Consider the following 18,854-nt stretch of genomic DNA (forward strand, 5'->3'; position numbering starts at 1 on the left):
CACTGACCCAAACTAAAAGCAAATATGTACCTACTCAATCAAAAATAGTTTCATCACAAACTGAAATCCTTCTAAATAATCAAGGGAAAATAGAGAAGTAAAGCTAATTTTGGCACCTAGTCCACCCATCTGACTTCTTAAAGGACCCATCTATGTTTTTTATGACAAAAACAGTCTGTAAAAACCAAAATTAACAAAATCACATATACAAAAAAAGAAAAGGTAAGAATAAAGTGCTTGATACAACAAACAGAAAAACTTATTAAATATAGTTTACCTGAAATTAAAAGACTGGAAAACCGGTATGTTCGTAAAGGTGTATAAAATAAGATGATAACATCATGTTCGGATATGTAAATATGAAATTACTTTTAATCTTATATTAGCCTCTTATTATGTCATTTTACAATGTCCAAACTTAGAAAATGCATTTCTCTTTTCTGAGTTTTCACAAATCGGATGTAACTAAATAGGGCTGTCATTCTCAAACTTACCATGCTTCACAATCACCTGGAAGGCCTGTTCAAAATTGCTAACCCCATACTGAGCTTGGGATTTAAAAGGTCTCTGTTTCTAGTAAGTTCTCAGGTGATGCAGACAGATGGTACAGGATCACACTTAAGAGCACTACTGAATTATGTTCAGTTAGTGTGCATCAGTGAATGGGACTGTCAAAAATGAACTCTTACTGCTTAGAAGCAGCAACAAGGACAGTTCTAATTTTAGGGAAAAGCTGTCACTCCTACAACACAACAGCTTTAAAGTGGCTTTGTGCTTTATTATATCAACAGCTGGCAAGAAACGTAGTAAGAATTTGTAGAAAAAAATTAGTTATAAGTGAAGATAGAAAAATGTCTTAAAACCTAGATGTAGGGCAGCCCGGGTGGCTCAGCAGTTTAGCGCTGCCTTCAGCCCAGGGCCTGATCCTGGAGACCCTGGATGGAGTCCCATGTCAGGCTCCCTGCATGGAGCCTGCTACTCCCTCTGCCTGTGTCTCTGCCTCTCTCTCTCTCTCTCTCTCTCTCTCTCTCTCTCTCTCTCTCTCTCTCTCCTCTTTGTATTCTCATGAATAAATAAATGAAATCTTAAAAAAAAAAACTAGATGTAATAAAATACTGGATTTGGTGGGGTTTAGGCTTATATGCCTATATTTACTTTTAGATCTTTATTTTTTAAATTCTTGTAGGAATACTTCATTGTAAGTACAAAACTTTCTTAAGTTGAATCATTATTGACATAAAAACTCTAAGGAAATCTATCATTTCACATTAGAAAGGACTGTGTTGTATTTTGCCTTCAACTATTTATATTGGTCAGTAGTTGATAAATTTGATGCACTCTCAACAGTGCTAAAAATTTCTCCTATTCAGATAATATAAGCTGTATAACAGAAAAGGAAAATGCGGCACATTTGATAATGCCAACTGTATTTCCAGGAAACCAAAATTTCTAATGTTAAATTCGTGAGCTCATTAAAAAACAAAATTCAGCCTGGCCATACTGGGGATGCTAACTATCACATGTCATCTATAATAATCACTTACCTACTGTTGGAGTATTGGCAGCACTCAATGAAGCTGAAGATGAGATAGAAGAAGAACTTTCTGCCCGTGCTAACGGAGCTGCAGGAGGTGGGCTGGTATTGGAAGTTACAGGTGGGCTGAATGGCCTGGGCTTAAAAACAAAAAGTTATTTACCAAAGTGCTAAAACAACTGCTCCTTATAAGAACAGATTTTTATTATCAGGTAAGATTAATTTTAATATAAATTGATTTTCTTATAACCAAAAATAGAGATGCCACAGGTCAAATAATTTTCAAGTGTAGATTAAAGGCTAGGAAGGCTATTTCAAAATAATGCTGTCAAGAGAACCTTTATTCATATGACATTTTCTCTATTTCAAAAAGTATGTTTAAGACAGATTCTCAGAAGTTAAACTATTAGTTCAAACTGTATGAAGGTTTTTCAAACATACTGCCAAACTGCTTCCCAAAAGGATTATTCACTTTACTGCCTATAAATATAAGAGAATATTTCTCTGTACCCTTGTCAGCAATGAATGGATGAGACTCAGAAGAAGGAAAAATAATTTTAAAATTGATAAAAATAAAATTGGCATTTTGCCTTTTATGAATTTTCTTTGTTAGCTTTCTCTGATTTAGTTTCAGGAGGGCTTAGTATTACCTGAGCTTTCACTAACCCCTCTGCTTTAAATGCTGCAAACACTTTGTCCCTATATGTTGCTTGGCTTTATTTTCACTGTTTACAAATATGTCCATTTTCCTTTTATAATACCTTGTAATGCTTCCCGTTTGAGACAGTTTAACCCCTAAAGGAGGTTTGAGAAAATCAATTCTACTGCCTTCCCACTTTTCTAAACAAAAAAAACAAATACGAAAAATATTTCATATCTTTTACCTGGGTAAATGGATTTTTTTCCTTCCACATTCCTAAGAGTCCCAATAAGACTCAAGATCAACACTTGCTGAGAAATTTCATTTTTTAACATAAGGCATATTTATTAGCTTAATTAAAAATAACCTTTTCCTGCTTATAAAAATATAAACTGAAAACAATACTCATTTAGTGCCTAGTATGCGTCAGGCCATGGGTTGGGTACTAGAAACCAAGCAGTGAATAACAAAGACATTGTTTCTGTCCTCAATTATTTGAGGGACATGAAAACAATTGGCAAAAACAAAACCCTTTATAAGCATTCATACAACTAAAATTAGTCAACTCTTGATTCCATGAATATACATTTACAGATACACACTTACATGAAAATTAGATACCATCCAAGTGTTTTACACTAAGTAAACCCTCACTTCCACAATTAAATAGTATTCAATTATTAGTTCCAGAGAATAGCTTTTTGATGACTGATAATGAAGACAGATTAAAAAAATACAGCAAAGTATAAAACTGCAACTCCCTATGTACACAGATGACAATAGTGCAGGGTATGAGGCCAAACATATTCAATTCAGCAGCTAATCTGAAACTTGCAAACTCAGAAAAAAGTCTTGATCAACCTACCATGGGGGAAATTTCTCCTATAGCAACATGGCTTCATGACTAATATCACATGGCTACATTTTTATAATTTACAATTTAGAATGTGTATTTTATAATTTTTTAGAAAAACACAAAAATATCTATTTTCTCAAGTGGTTTTTGTCTTATTTTAGAATGGCACTGTCCAGTACAGTAGCCACTAGCACTTGAAATGTGGCTGGTTCAAATTAAGTATAAAATACACAGATTTTGAAGACTTAGCACACACAAACAAAAAAAAATAACCTCTCAATCTTTATACTGATTACATTGTAAAATGATTTTTTTTCATATAATGAGTAAAATAAAATGTCAATTTCAGTGTTTTTACTTTTTTACTGTGGCTACTAGAATACTTTAATATTTGTTGCTGCATGATATTTCTATTGAACAGCACTACTTCAAAACAGCAGTTCTTAAATATAAACATGCATTAGAATCACTCAGAGGGCCACTTCTCAGAAGAATTTCTGATTTGTCTGGTGCAGACCCAGAAATCTGACAGAGAAATCGCATTTCTATCAAGATCCTTGGTGATGCTAATGCTGCTGCTGATCTGGGGACCAAACTTTGAAAACCACTGTTCTAGAACAATGAGGCATTTACTATAAGAATGTGAGAAGGGTGTGATTAGTGACCCTTTTGGGCATCTGGTGAAAGGTAGAGAGGCCTTCTCCCCGGAAAAGTGCACATATAAGCATACAAGGAAAAGAACACTCAGATGTACAGCTGGAGAAAATTCAAATACAAATTTCTGGTGGGCAATACAGCAATAATAATCATCAAGAGTCTTAAAAACATGCATACCCTTTAGTTCATGAATTTCACCTTAAAAATTTTTAGTAAGGAAATAATGTCTGCTAAGAAGTAAACAAAAGGATATTAAGAAATTGTTCATAAAGAAATCATTAAGCCAGTTTTGAATAATGAAAACTTGGCAATAAACTAAATGTTTAAACTAATCACATTTCTAAAAACCTCTGGGAAATTTAATGTTGACAGTGGTCTTACAAGATAGAGCATTTATGCTCTAGAACCATTTCCAAAGGTGCTCCTAGAAGCCCTCAGAGGGTGGTTTCTAGAAGGTTCTCAAGGCTGGGACAGGGAGTAAAAGGTCAAAGATTCAAGTATAAAAGTCCAACTTTTAGTTATTTAATAACAGACTTGGAACTTCAGATCATTTGACAAAGAATTCTACTGCTTGGAAGGAGCTTAAAGCCCATGGAATAATTCATGAAATAGAAAGATATCCCCAAAATATTTTCAAGTGAAGAATAAAAAATATGTAAACTATGACCTTTGATTTATCATGCACAGTAACTTTTTGCATATTTACTTGTACTCGGTAATGTTGCAAGTATTTTACACATAGTAACTCATTTCAGTCTCACACCAGCCATTCTCTTTATACTCATTTACACCTGAGGAAACAGACTCCAAACACATAACTTATCTAATGCTGCTCAGTGACTAATTAGTGACTAATAAGCTTGTGCCTTTAACAACTATGTTTTACTGCATCTGAATAAATACTTAAGCACTCAAAAATTAATGAAAGGAGATACACACACACACACACACACACACACACATATATATATATCTGGCTATCTCTGGGTCATAAAATATGGAAGGGATTTTAATTTTTCTGTTGTATTTCCCAAATTTTACATGATCTTACAATGCTTTTGTAATCAGGAAGAAATCTTATGTTATTTAGAGGCAGTCATTTTTATATTACTCAAATAACATCATCTCCTTGGCAGCCTGTACCTAGTCTGTGAGTGCACTTCCTTAACTCTGTTCATTAGAATAAGAAGAGAAAGATGTCACCATTTCAATACTTGGTGCTCAAGCCTTTTCATTTATTCATGAAATATCTACTATGTAACAGGCATTATGCAAAGTTTGAAACTGGCTAAGGCACAGTCCCGTGAAGGGAACACACAGGGAAGTATACACAATATAATTTGTGCACTATAAGAAATAAGGGTAAAGTATATGGTTATAAGGAAGAGTGATTAAATCCACTTGGGGAGGAGAAATGATCAAATAGCTAGATGATATTTAGCTGGATCTTAAAAAAGAGATCATTTTCCTACACAGACAATTGAGGGGCACTTCAGTAATGGGAGCAAAATAAGACATGGATGCATAAAAGAGCATGATATGGTTGGCGAATGGCAGAGAGTTGAAAGGGCTGAACACAGGTTGCAAAGAGGAGAAAGCTGGACAGTTAGTATGGTAATAACATAGGCTGTTGAGGCAACTTTATAAAGAGCCTCATACATTCAGTTAAAACATTCAAACACGTGGATTATGGGGAACCACTGGAGACGTCTATATGGAGAATAAGATGATTAAGTTTGATTATTAGAAATTTAATACTGGCAATTAGTGTAAAACGTGAAGCAAAGTAGAAGAGATGAGAGGCAAGAAGACTGGTTTGGGAGAACCTCACTCTGGATATACCTTGTAGATTTTCTTTAGTTACCTGACAACTTTTGTAGGCCAATGTTTTTTTTTTTTCCTTAAGCAACATGTACTTTGACAAGTCAGTTAAGCGACCTGAACTCCAGTTTATGTTTATTTTTTTAATAAATTAATTTTTTATTGGTGTTCAATTTACCAACATACAGAATAACACCCAGTGCTCATCCCGTCACGTGTCCCCCTCAGTGCCCGTCACCCATTCACCCCCACCCCCCGCCCTCCTCCCCTTCCACCACCCCTAGTTCATTTCCCAGAGTTAGGAGTCTTTATGTTCTGTCTCCCTTTCTGATTCCAGTTTATGTTTAAAAGCTGGACTAGATGCCCTCCAGGATTCTCCTGGCAGTAAACTTCTAAGCCCTAACAACAGGCCACCATTTCTTCCTTAATATTTTACTTAAAGCAGAATTACATGAATACTGTTTCTTAATTGTGAAAGAATAGGTACTGAATGGTATTTTTATGATGTGCCAACTTTCGCAGGCATCTCTTTTCCTCCTGAACAATGTCTTGTTCCATAGGTATGATCACTGAAATAACATGAGGGAGTAAAGGATATGTTGGCTGGAAAAGCTCTTCTATAATTTGAAGATTCAATTAGATAATTCCAAGCAATTAACTGTTAAAGGTGCATATAGAAAAAATACATTTGCATCTTAAATCAAACAATTATAATTAAAAAAAAAAAAAACCTGAGTACATACTATTTCATTAATCCCACTGAGTTTGCCTGAAGTAAGCTTTGGTCTGGAAGCAGGCCTTGGAGGTGGGACAATGGTGCCTACAGAAAGAGGAGTTGTGGGCCTGGCTGGTAGGGGGAAAAAGAGAATTTGAAGAAAATCATTAGCAGTATGTAGAAATTCTTACATAAAAACATTCTATTATAGAAGAACTCTCAGTACTCAAAGCTCATTTTCCAGTTTTTGATATATATATCTGTATGTGTAAAATTATATATATACATATATATGTATAAAATTATCCATAATTGTTGAAATACTGGGAATCTATCAAATGGGCTTTTCTTGAAGCTAACAATATTCCTGAAAATAAAAAAAGTTAACTGCTCAGTAGAACTGACACACAACTGTATTCCCATTTCAATTCTTTTTTTTTTTAAAGATTTTATTTATTTATTCATGAGAGACCAGAGAGAGAGAGAGAGAGAGAAAGAGAGGGAGAGGGAGAGAGAGGCAGAGACACAGGCAGAGGGAGAAGCAGGCTCCATGCAGGGAGCCCGACGTGGGACTGGATCCTGGGTCTCCAGGATCAGGCCCTGGGCTGAAGGCAGCGCCAAACCACTGAGCCTCCCGGGCTGCCCCTCAATTCTTTATACTTATAAAAAAACCCAAACTCTGACAAACTGGCTAGTGAAAATAAACCAGTTAAAGGCTGAAGGTCTTTAGTTTATTGCCAGTACATCTACTTACAGACAGTAATGCAAGACCAAGCCTTTGAAGCAACACCTTTTTAGTTAGTCACATGAACTCTAAATAAAACACTTAACCTTAATTAAAAGTCAAATTACAAGTTGAATTACATTGTAAAGTTTCTGATGATAATTAAAAGTATCAAAAATACATTATTTATGGAAAAAATTCCCCCAAATCACTATAATTAATTTTGGTAAGAAAATACTTCCAGAAATCCTATAGAGTTCACTGTTCCTAAATCCTACATAAAAAAAAATTTTTTTAAATTTATGATAGTCACACACACAGAGAGAGAGAGAGAGAGAGAGAGAGAGAGAAAGAGAGAGAGAGAGAGAGGCAGAGACATAGGCAGAGGGAGAAGCAGATTCCATGCACCGGGAGCCCAACGTGGGATTCGATCCCGGGTCTCCAGGATCACGCCCTGGGCCAAAGGCAGGCGCCAAACCGCTGCGCCACCCAGGGATACCTTTTTTTTTTTTTTTATGATAGAATCCTACATAAATTTAATGTTGTTTTTCAACACCATTTGCAAATTTTGCTACTTTATAAATCAGAGATACTAATATAAGTATTCCTCATTAAAAACAACTCAATTCTGGTAGAAATTAATGAAATCCAAGTGTAAATCATCAAAAGTCATAAATATATTAGCAAAATCTAAACAAGATTTAAGAATGAGAGCAAGTATGTTTAAATCATCTTTATAGTATTTTAAAGTATTTTCAAATCCCTTTAGTTTATTGTAAAAGGTGGGGCTATAATTCAGACTGAAGAATATGGATGGGAGGAAATAGAAATCATAACGTAAGTTTGCAGATGTGCAGGTTAAAAACATATGAATAGTTGGGCAGCCCAGGTGACTCATCGGTTTAGCGCCACCTTCAGCCCAGGGCCTGACCCTGGACACCCGGGATCGAGTCCCATGTCAGGCCTCCTGCATGGAGCCCGCTTCTCCCTCTGCCTGTGTCTCTGCCTCTCTCTCTCTCCTCTCTGTGTCTCTCATGAATAAATAAGTAAAATCTTTAAGAAAAAAAAAACCCATATGAATAGGCCTAAGTACATCTATGGAGAAACAAACAGTAAGGCTGAGGACCGGTGGTCATTGATAAGGGAACACAGATATGAAAGGAAGGGGAATGCAGGTGACAGGAAAGGACCTAAAGCAAAAGGGAGTCACAGAGGAGTGAAAGTCAATGCAGGAGGGGTATGGAATCATTGAGAAAGATCTCCGATGCTTGAAGAAAACCGTAAAACGCTGCTAAGAAACTCTGTGCAGATTCTAAGGCCACTGCCTTCTCCCAGCGAGCCCCACTTCTGTCACGTTGCACCCCTACTTGAAGCTGTGCACTGGAAGAAATATGTACCAGCCTGAGAACCATAACATTTCCCTGTGCTACGACGTAGTGACTTGCAAGAAGCCCATTATTAATGAAGCCAGCACTGACAAGTTATTTCAAGCTTGTGAGAGCTCCATGTCACAGAGACGTACCCCTGAGCTTCATTACTGCCAGACAAGCAGCCTGTCCAACTCAAAACAAACCAAGCCTGATAGAAGTGTTAAGGTTCAGCTCTTTCAAATAATCACAAGTCACTTTTTCCAATTCAAAATACAGGCTGCTTTCAAGAAAAGACTCAATTACTAAACACTCAAACAAATCCATGGGAGACAAAGAGTTTCTGCTGTACTCCTTAAGTTCCTTAAGCTGAACGAGGGGAAAGCAGTTGAAAAACCAGAAGCAACAGGGAAATTCTCAAATAAAATATGAATCTTAAAAAAAATATATGAATCTACATAGCCAAATAGTTTTCTTGGTTCAGGTTAATGTTATGTTAATCATTCAAAACTAGAAAAATATAGTAATACATTTTCAAACAAAAGCATAAGTCCAAACTTTCTATTAAGGAAAATAGGTATGAGAGCATACGAGATTTAAAAAACATAGGGGTAAAACTGAAGCCATAATTATTCCGTTTTTTCAGAGGAGCAAAATGTAACTCTAACAGTTGGTAAAAGTGTAAATAAACACTGATATACAAGCAGAACCCTCCTATAAGTCTTAATGTAGAGCATTTCTTTTCTCTTCATGAATTAACTGAGCACATCAGATCTATAAAAATTCCTTAAAAGTATCTTTTCAAAAATATTAGGCTGGTTTTTAACTCCAACATTGCTCCCATCACTAGCCAGGCACATTGCTGAGTAACGTAGCACTATCACCTTTTCTACTACTACTACTATCACTAGTACTATCACTACTATCACGTAGTACTTTCTTTTTTTTTTTTTTTTAAGATTTTATTTATTTATTCATGAGAGACACAGAGAGAGACACAGGCAGAGAGAGAAGCAGGCTCCTCACAGGGAGCCCGACGCGGGACTCGATCCGGGACTAGGACCATGCCCTGAGCTAAAGGCCAATGCTCAACCACTGAGCCACCCAGGCATTCCCCCCACCCCTTATACCTTCTCAAATATTTTTAGGTTTTTACCATCATCTCTTTTCATCATGACTAACATTCTTTGAAAGGTAAAATAATTTGACATCATTTTTCAGACTATATAGGAAAGTTTAAAAATGCATACAAAAGTGAACTTAAAAAGTAACAAAGGGTTAATAAATGTTTTATTTCCTGGCTACTACACATCAAATGGCCACTGAACAAAAATGAGTCATTTTTTACCTGAAGTTAAAAGTGACAGGGGTGAAACATACTTGAGACAGCAAGAGTTTTGAAAAGTAAGGACTTTTTTGAAAAGGAAGAGACTGTGCTGAAAAAAAGAGTAAGAGACTAAGGGTAGGGCTAGGAAAAAATTTCTATGTAACTAAATCCTGTGTGATACCAATGTGAAAATTTTTATGTGGTATTTTGAAGAATAATTCATAAAACACCATTCTTACATTTTCACTGAACAAAAAGGAGACCTTAATAACTTCAGTTTTTCCTGTACAATTACTTTCCTTATATAATCTATTTAGTTTTATAAAAGTAAATAATAACATGTCCACTGAGGAAGGCTATAATGCTACTTCAGAATATGTTCAACTATCTTTCATTGTTTCTTGCTGTTTTATAAGTATTAAATATAGATCATCATCCCTTCAAAATTGCAAATTGGAGTTAAGGTTGCCTAAAATCCATTTATGTTTCAGAATGTCTTATGTTTGGTAGGTATGTTAGAGTACAATGAACAGAACTTTAGAATTAGTAAGATCCAGGTTTGAATCATTGCTTCATTTCCTATGAAATCATCTCAGAGAAGTTCCAAATCATCTCTGAGCTTTACTTTTTTTCATCTACAGAATTGGGACAATAAAATGGACTTCATGGAGCAGTTAATGAAGTGAAATTAAACAGTGTAGCTTCTAACAGAGCAACATGGCAGGAACTCAATCAGTGCAAGTTCTCTCCCCACCACTCTCCTAACCCCAAATACTGAACAGCAATCCCAAATCCCAAAGAAGGCTGAAGATCAATTTACAGTGGATTTTACTTTCTTATTTTGAACAAGCAGCGTTCTATTAAACAAGCATTTTGAGGCCTACTTTGACTGTTGGCTAGTGGAATTTACTATTTTGAATAAAAGAAAACGTATTCTTGCCAAAACAACTAAAAAGCATTCACCAAGCTGTTTCATACATTGCTTGGGAAGTGCTAAAGCCTTTCTGGAAAGCAGTTTGGCAATAAATATCAATGGGTATATCTTGAAACTCACATGTTGTACTGATAGAATTTTCATAAATTATTTCTTTGTAATAATTTATCTGTGGATGTTCATAAAACAAGAAAGCTAGCTGCAACTCAAATGTCCGATAACAATGGACTGGTTACATTAATGCACATCTATGCAGTGGAATGATCTAAAAACAGAATTATCTGGGCATTGATAAGGGAATGATATATTGAAATGAATACATCAATGAAAAAAATTGGTTTTTGATAAATTTTTGTTTAAGGCATAGGGTCTTTCAGCCAAGTTAACAAAATCAGTATAAAATCACTTTATCTGGCAATGAAAGGATAAGTTAAAAATATTTTTGACCATTAAGTATAACATAAAAGTGATGAATAAATCAGGAAAAAAGTAACTCATGAATTCCTCAGTTTAAATACACACGCATATTGGGACACCTGGGAGGCTCAGCGGTTTAGCGCCTGAATTTGGCCCAGGGCATGATGGAGTCCAGGATCGAGTCCCGCATCGGGCTCCCTGCATGAAGCCTGCTTCTTTCTCTGCCTGTGTCTCTGCCTCTCTCTCTGTGTCTCTCATGAATAAATAAATAAAATCTTTTAAATAATAAATACACACACACATACACACACTACCTGATGATGATGACGAATTCAGTGAAGCCGAAGATGATGAATCAAGAGATGGTCCAAACAGGGGATCCCAAGCAAGTAAGTCGCTGGTCCCTTTCCTGCCATAATATTTAAAAATAAATATTTTAACCAAGGAACACTTCATTCGTATAAAACCTAGTCACTTATTTTTATTTCCTAGAATTGGAATAGCTAAATATATGATTTAAAAGCTGGATATTCTGCCGATGGAATGTGTGAAAAAACTGAACCAAAATTTTTAATTTAAACCAGTATTTGTTAACTGTTCTAAGCAGAACGTCCAGTAACAGTACATAAAGTTGGTAGGGGGCAGTAGAGGAGATTAATGCACACCAATCACACCTTGTTATACTCTAACAATCTTTGGGGCTCCAAGAATAGAAATCATTTCAGCTTTACAAATGAAGAAATCAGGTTTGCTGATTCACAGCTAGAACCAAGTCATGCACAGGAAATTTCTTCAAGTGATAAGAAATCAGGCAGAAATTTTATAAGGTCATACTTAAGTACTCAAAATATTATTTTATCTTCATCTTTGAAATTGTCATGTACAGAAGTAAGCCCAAAAGCTTGATATAAATTTCAAAGTACTGATTACTGTAGTAGATCATACAAGCGCAGGACTTCTCCCTGGGCAACCAATAGCCCAAGCCACTGAGGTAGTCTAGAGAAATGTATGGACCAGTCATGTCTTATGAGAGGTAACCAAAACTATGAACAAAATCATCAAGAGCATCAACTTTCAAGTTTCAAAAATCTCAACACACCATATAACCCTTCACTGACCCCTTGGAATCCACTGGACTAGTTATTTTTAGGATTCAACTTCCAGCTCTTTAATAAAAACTTTTAAATGAATGGTTCTTTTTCATTTTAGTCACATGTCTTTTAAGATGTCTAATCTCGGGATCCCTGGGTGGCGCAGCGGTTTAGCGCCTGCCTTTGGCCCAGGGCGCGATCCTGGAGACCCGGGATCGAATCCCACGTCGGGCTCCCGGTGCATGGAGCCTGCTTCTCCCTCTGCCTGTGTCTCTGCCTCTCTCTCTCTCTCTCTCACTGTGTGCCTTTCATAAATAAATAAAAAAAAAAAAAAGAATTTAAAAAAAAGATGTCTAATCTCTAAGATCCTGAAGTACCTAAATTTTGCCACCACCTCTTTTTAAAAGATGTTCCCAGCTTTAGTGAGCTATGAAAAGTGACACCTTATATAGTTAAGATGCAAAATAAAAATCAACCCCATTAAAACAATACTTTAACGTATCAAATTGCCATTATTTAATACAATATTTTTAAATCTTAGAAAACAGGCTCATTACAATGAAAATGGTTCAATTATCTATAAGCATGTATCTAGTATCACAACATGCACCTACATGGAAGCAAACTAAATTTTGTATATAAAACCTAGAATCACAATTGCATAAATTACTAAAAACAAAATTTTAAAACACTGAACTTATCTTTAAAAATGATAAATGAATACCACCATTGTGCTCAATTAGATTAGTGCCTAGCTAATAGGATCAAGTTAGGGGATCCCTGGGTGGCTCAGCAGTTTAGCGCCTGCCTTTGGCCCAGGGCGCGATCCTGGAGTCCTGGGATCGAGTCCCGCGTCAGGTTCCTGGCATGGAGCCTGTTTCTCCTTCCCTCTGTGTCTCTTCCTCTCTCTCACTCTTTGTCTATCATAAATAAATAAATAAATGAATAAATGAATGAATGAATGAATGAATGAATAAATAAATAAATCTTAAAAAAAGGATCAAGTTATTTTAAGCTATCCATTTAATGAAGCCTACACTTTTACTTATGAAAAAAAAAACATTATAAGACTGTATTCTTATTGACAGATATGGAAATGAAAAAGGACCCATGAAACACTGGCTTCAAATATTTCTTTCTTTTTAAAAAGAGCTAGCAGGGCAGCCTCGGTGGCTCAGCGGTTTAGCGCCACCTTCAGCTCGGGGTGTGATCCTGGAGACCTGGATCGAGTCCCACATCGGGCTCCCTGCATGGAGCCTGCTTCTCCCTCTGCCTGTGTCTCTGCCTCTCTCTCTGTGTCTCTCACGAATAAATAAATCTTTACAAATCAATCAATCAATCTAGCAACATGGTTTCTAGCCTTTTTAACTTGCGACATTTCCTTGTTTCAAAGTTCATGAAAAGTACAGTCTATCTTAAACAGTCACAGCCCAAACTGAAGGAAAAAAGTGAGAATATGTCAATGAGAATGACTAGATGAAATACATATATGAACTTGGGACACTAGCATTTATTTAGAAGCAGTGAAGTCACCAAGGCCAAATATAGTTGAATAAGGATTCTTTTAAAAATTATAGTGTCAAATAAGAATTTAAAACAACCAGAAACTCCACAGAGCATTTCACAGCTTAGAAAAGAGGATGATTACTAACACTCTACTGGAACTGAAACCGCAAAGATAATAAAGCTGTCTAGAAAAAAAAGGACAAAAGAAAATTTAAACATAGTAAAGAGGGAAGGATGAACAGGTGGAGGACCCAGGATTTTCAGTATAAACTATTCTGTATACCATAATAGTAGAGTTACATGTCCTTACCCATTTGTCAAAACTCATAGGCTATACAAGAATGAGCGAATTCTCATGTAAACCACAGACTTTGGGTGACAATAATGTGTTAGTGTAGGTTCATCAATTCCAACAAGTGTGTTATTCTAGTAGGGGATTCTGATCATGAAGGAGGGCATATGTGGGGGCAGAGAAAATATATGCAAAATCTCTATATCCTCCCCTCAATTTTGCTACGAACCTAACACTGCTCTAAAAAGACTCTTACTTAAAAATAAAACTTAACTGTGAAACTTACTCATTGGATGCAGCATATGGCTTTGATTTTGTCAGCTCTTCACCTAATTAAAAAATTGAAACATCAAGAAATTCATAATCTGAGTAATGAAATATTTAAATGGTAAGAGAAACACTGGACATATAACTCAATACTACGAACAATTTAAAAATTGTGGAACTGGGACGCCTGGGTAGCTTAGCAGTTGAGCGTCTGCCTTTGGCTCAGGTCGTGATCCCGGGGTCCTAGATCGAGTCCTGAATTGGGCTCCCTGCATAGAGCCTGCTTCTCCCTCTGCCTATGTCTCTGCCTCTCTGTGTGTGTCTTCCATGAATAAAAAAAAAAATTGTGGAACTGATAACATAAATAGAATTTTTTTAATTATGAAGGAAAAAAGTCAAGTTTTCTAACATGCTAAGACTATCATTTAAGAATTTCAAAATAATAGCTGAATTTCTGCTGTCTTCTTCTTCTAACATCTTTGATGACAAATTGCTTAAGTCAATGAACTATCCTATTCATGAAAATAAAACTGTTCAGACAAGAAAAATATGGGCTAGAACTTTAAAAATTAGAACACATATGTTGAAAGACTTAAGTATCTATCAGTCAAGAATTATAACTGATGAATCATGAAAGCATCTTTCAGGTTCTAAGAATATTATTACATTGACCAAAAATAGTTATTCTTGAAGGATGTTGTATCTTGAAAAACTAAAATTTTTAGAGCAACCTAGAATAACAGTCTTTATAAGACAGGCTGTTTTGCTACCTTTTCCATTAGTAGTATTAATCATTTCATTAGCAACTGATACACAAAGAAAATAGTATCAGTAACATGCAGAAGTCATGTCGGTTCATAAGAAAATTTCCCTGTATCTTAATGTCTTAGATCACCACCCAACACCAGATGAATGCAGAATACACCAACATGGGTAACTGCAGCAAAGTCCGAGGAATACCACAGTGTATGTGATGCCCCTTCATACCACACTGTTCCATTTGGCTCAGTCTGGCCCTGTTTGGCCTCAAAGTACTCACTGTGGTGTTCTCCATCATCTTCCTGCAATTTGCCCTTATGCCTATTAACTCCATAAAAACAACCCACTTTTATCCTCATTTTCCTTGTATCCCCTATCATTCAAGCTACTCACTCTTTTTTAAAAGTAAAATCTTACTTTTAGTTTGATATTTATTATGCATTTAATAGGTCTTTGTAATTGTGCTAGAATTTTTAATAGAATTGATGTTACTTACTTATAGTTTTTATTAAGACTTGTGTTTACAAAAATGCACAACTTGAGTTGGCTGCCTCAACTCTATTTTTTCCCAACTTTGTTATTTTTAATGCATGATTCTGCAGATGTTAACACTCCTCCCCCCCATTTTTTAGTATAATTAAGTTACTCTACTAAAAACTATAGATTACAAAACTGCAATTGTGACATGACTTAAAAATCAGAAAAGCTAAAGCTTACCTCATAAAGCCTTCTGGCTCATAAGGCAGAGTTACGCCAGTTAAGTAATTTAACATTGTTAATAAGAAGCTACTCTTTGGTTTGCTGACTTCTGAAAAATGCTGTAGCCAAGTATTAAACTTGAAGGTGTGTATAAACGCTAAAAGAAATAATATACCTAAAATTGTCTTCTGTTTAAAGTATCCTTCTAGTCTGTTGTTAACAGTTATGATGAAAACAAACCATTTATTCTTCTAACTACATATGAAAGGCTACAATAAGCTTAGTAAACTACCTGATAAATTTTAATAGACACAAAATAACCACTTTAAGTGTCAAACTTACTTGATGAATTCCGATTCATCTGCACCTAAAACAGAATTGCAAACACTAAGAGTCATTAAACAAATAATCTGGTAATGAAATATTTAGTAAAAAAAAATTTTGGTATATTTATTTTCTAAGTAGGTTCCATGCGCAACACAGTGCTTGAACTCTTATGATACTGAGATCAAGAGATGAATGCCAACTGAGCCAGCCAGGCATCTCTACTTCGTGAGATATTAATGGGGACCTAATTTTAGGTTGTTCTTAGTATATTTACTCAATTATAAACTACAAACAAAAAAACAAACTTCCAGTATCTTATAGTAAAAGATAATACATATACCTTTAACTCAATAAAATGTTTTTAAAATATCAAAATGTTAGTACCTACAGCAAGATACTATGATCTGCAAATTTAAAAAGCTTAACACAAGTATTTTGAAGATCAATGTTCAAATATTAAAAGGATTTTAAGTTAGTAGGTAAGAATATAAAATTTTGCACTTACTGGGCTGTGTCTCTAGTAGTGCATGGAAAGAAAAAGAAAGGTATAGTGTACATTTTAAAATTTAAAATATCTTATTTTCTTGGTCTCATAATTTGTCTATTCACTTCTGAATCATACCTAAAATCTACACACCTTAGAACACATGCAGAACATCGTTGGGGTAGGGGACATAGGCTAGATAAGCAAAGTGGCCAGCCAAATATATTCAACACATCTTTTCAGATCCAATATTAACTATTAAAATGTTCTCATTATTTATTTTCTCAGTATGAAATTAATATGCTCACCTTTTTTAAAAAATTGAAGAGGAAAGTACAAAGGTGAAAATTTAAAATCATTAATGATCTCACTATTCAGAATTAGGTGCTTAATGTTTTGGTATATATTCCCCTAGGATTTTCTTTACATAAATATATTTTTTAAATTAGGCTCTTTCACAATAAAAATTTTTAATGGTTTCATAACTTCTAACTTCATACGTATATATTACATATATCTATCATAATATATACATATATAATTTAATCTGGGCATTAATCTTAATGTTAAATAGCAATGGTAGGATAAAACCTCACTTAAGAAATCAGTCTTTTTGGTAGAAAAAAAATTAAATGCTATAAGCACATGACTGAAAAACATTTACTCCCAAATACATAGAGACTATTTAAAATACATAATTAAATGATAATATGAAGTGGGAAGAACTTTTATTCTCCATTATCAAGGAGAACTGATTTAATATCAATTATGTTCAGTATGTACAGATAACTAAATTGTCATTCTAAGACATGCTTTTTTCCCCATAGTTTAACATTCCTGAAATTAGAGTTTGACATCAATGGAAAGATTAGTTATGGCAATTACTTTTTATTTTTTTCCTCCCTCAAAAGCTGTTTATGGTATCTGAGAATTGAGGAATTAACCACTAACACCATGAATTCTTATATGTGTCTTTTTTATATAAAAAGTATGAAATAACAAATGCTGTAGTTACAAAAACATGCAGACATAAAACTTAATCTTTAAATCCCTTGTTAAAGAAAGAATTCCCTTTCACATAAGGTTCATAAAATATGGACAAAATATTTAAAACTGGATGAGGAAAAGATTAATACTGCCATTTCAAACTTCTGAAACATAGAAACTGTTTATAAAATAAAATACATGGCAGAAATAGATTTTCTACATTTTTGTTTCTTTATAAAACACCTCAAAAGGAAGCAAAACTAAGCCAAACTCGGGTTTATGTGCCTATATAACAATCATAAACTGTATGCCTCAATAAAACAGAAGAAAAATTACTAAACGTTCCCTTATTCGATGTGCTTAATTAACTATTGCTAAAATTAACCAGATGCAAGTAGACAAGGTAAAAAAAACAACCAAAGGCTTCTATATAGAGAATGAACTTGCTCATTTTCTTACTTACAGATATTGCTGGGGAGAGTGTGATATTTCCTATAGATACTTTTAATTCATCCAAGGAAGCCATTGTGTGATGGGAGTTATTTGGGTGCATGGGTTTGATCTCTATCCGATACTTCTTTGGTTCTTCATCTTCAGAATCAGAATCACTAGACGAGTAGAAATGGTTCTCTTTGGTATGTGAGTACCAGTTAAAGAATTTAATTTTTAAACTATCTTAACATATAAACAGTTTTTCATACATTTATAAAAAGGATATAAACCTTTAAGAGATAAGATAGACTTTAACAGAAACAGTACTAACTTTCATTAATAAAAACATGTTAAGTGAAGACTATGGAATCACATTTTATTATAATTAAAAACTGAAGTCTTTATTAAACAACAGATTATTCTGTTTTAACTGTCTACTTAGATGCCAACACAATCCATAGAAATATCTAGATGATGAAAGGATATCATTCTGATTTGCTTCTGGTTTTATACTATAACCTTCTTCATCTACATCAGGAATGTTCTATGGGAAGAAGAAGAAAAAAACTTCATTGTAATGATGGCTCCAACTACATAGATACAAAAGATTAGCAAAACAGCTTTACCTATTGCAGTGGCTACATCATTTATCAATGATGTAGGTTCATAAAATTATCAACACTGGCAAAGTTCTATCATTTTGGTTAAGTTAGCTCCAGATCACATTCTATGCTTTAGCGTCTGAAACAGAAAGGCACTGAAAAATGAAATAGGAGAAACACTCTATAAGGAAGAGAACAGGGGTTCAGGCAGGAATACCAGCAGTTCTGTAATAAGCAAATGTTCACCCAAATCTTGAAAGGGAAGAAGTAAAAGCACAAGACTGTATGTGTCTGGAATGAGACATGATGAAATCAGAGGGCTGACAAGTTAAATAAATGGAAATACTTATCAAAAATATTTAACAAAAGAAAACAAATGAAAGATAACCAAGAAAATTAAAACTACATTAAAATAG

The 18,854-nt window shown here is 34.7% G+C and overlaps 1 protein-coding gene across 2 annotated transcripts in view; it reads right to left on the reverse strand.

The window, feature by feature from the left end:
- Positions 1–18,854, reverse strand: part of FCHO2 (FCH and mu domain containing endocytic adaptor 2) — a 115,871-nt gene that overhangs the window by 24,209 nt on the left and 72,808 nt on the right. For both annotated transcript variants that reach the window (XM_055331364.1, XM_055331363.1), the window contains exons 12-18: positions 18,320–18,380; positions 17,868–18,040; positions 15,949–15,973; positions 14,168–14,210; positions 11,307–11,401; positions 6,252–6,355; positions 1,545–1,674 (exon numbers count right to left, since the gene is read on the reverse strand). In XM_055331364.1, the coding sequence (XP_055187339.1) occupies positions 1,545–1,674; positions 6,252–6,355; positions 11,307–11,401; positions 14,168–14,210; positions 15,949–15,973; positions 17,868–18,040; positions 18,320–18,380 (631 nt within the window). The remainder of the gene's footprint in view (positions 1–1,544; positions 1,675–6,251; positions 6,356–11,306; positions 11,402–14,167; positions 14,211–15,948; positions 15,974–17,867; positions 18,041–18,319; positions 18,381–18,854) is intronic.

The sequence above is a fragment of the Nyctereutes procyonoides genome, unplaced genomic scaffold (assembly GCF_905146905.1).
Source record: "Nyctereutes procyonoides isolate TBG_1078 unplaced genomic scaffold, NYPRO_anot_genome, whole genome shotgun sequence".
Classification (NCBI taxonomy): domain Eukaryota; kingdom Metazoa; phylum Chordata; class Mammalia; order Carnivora; family Canidae; genus Nyctereutes; species Nyctereutes procyonoides.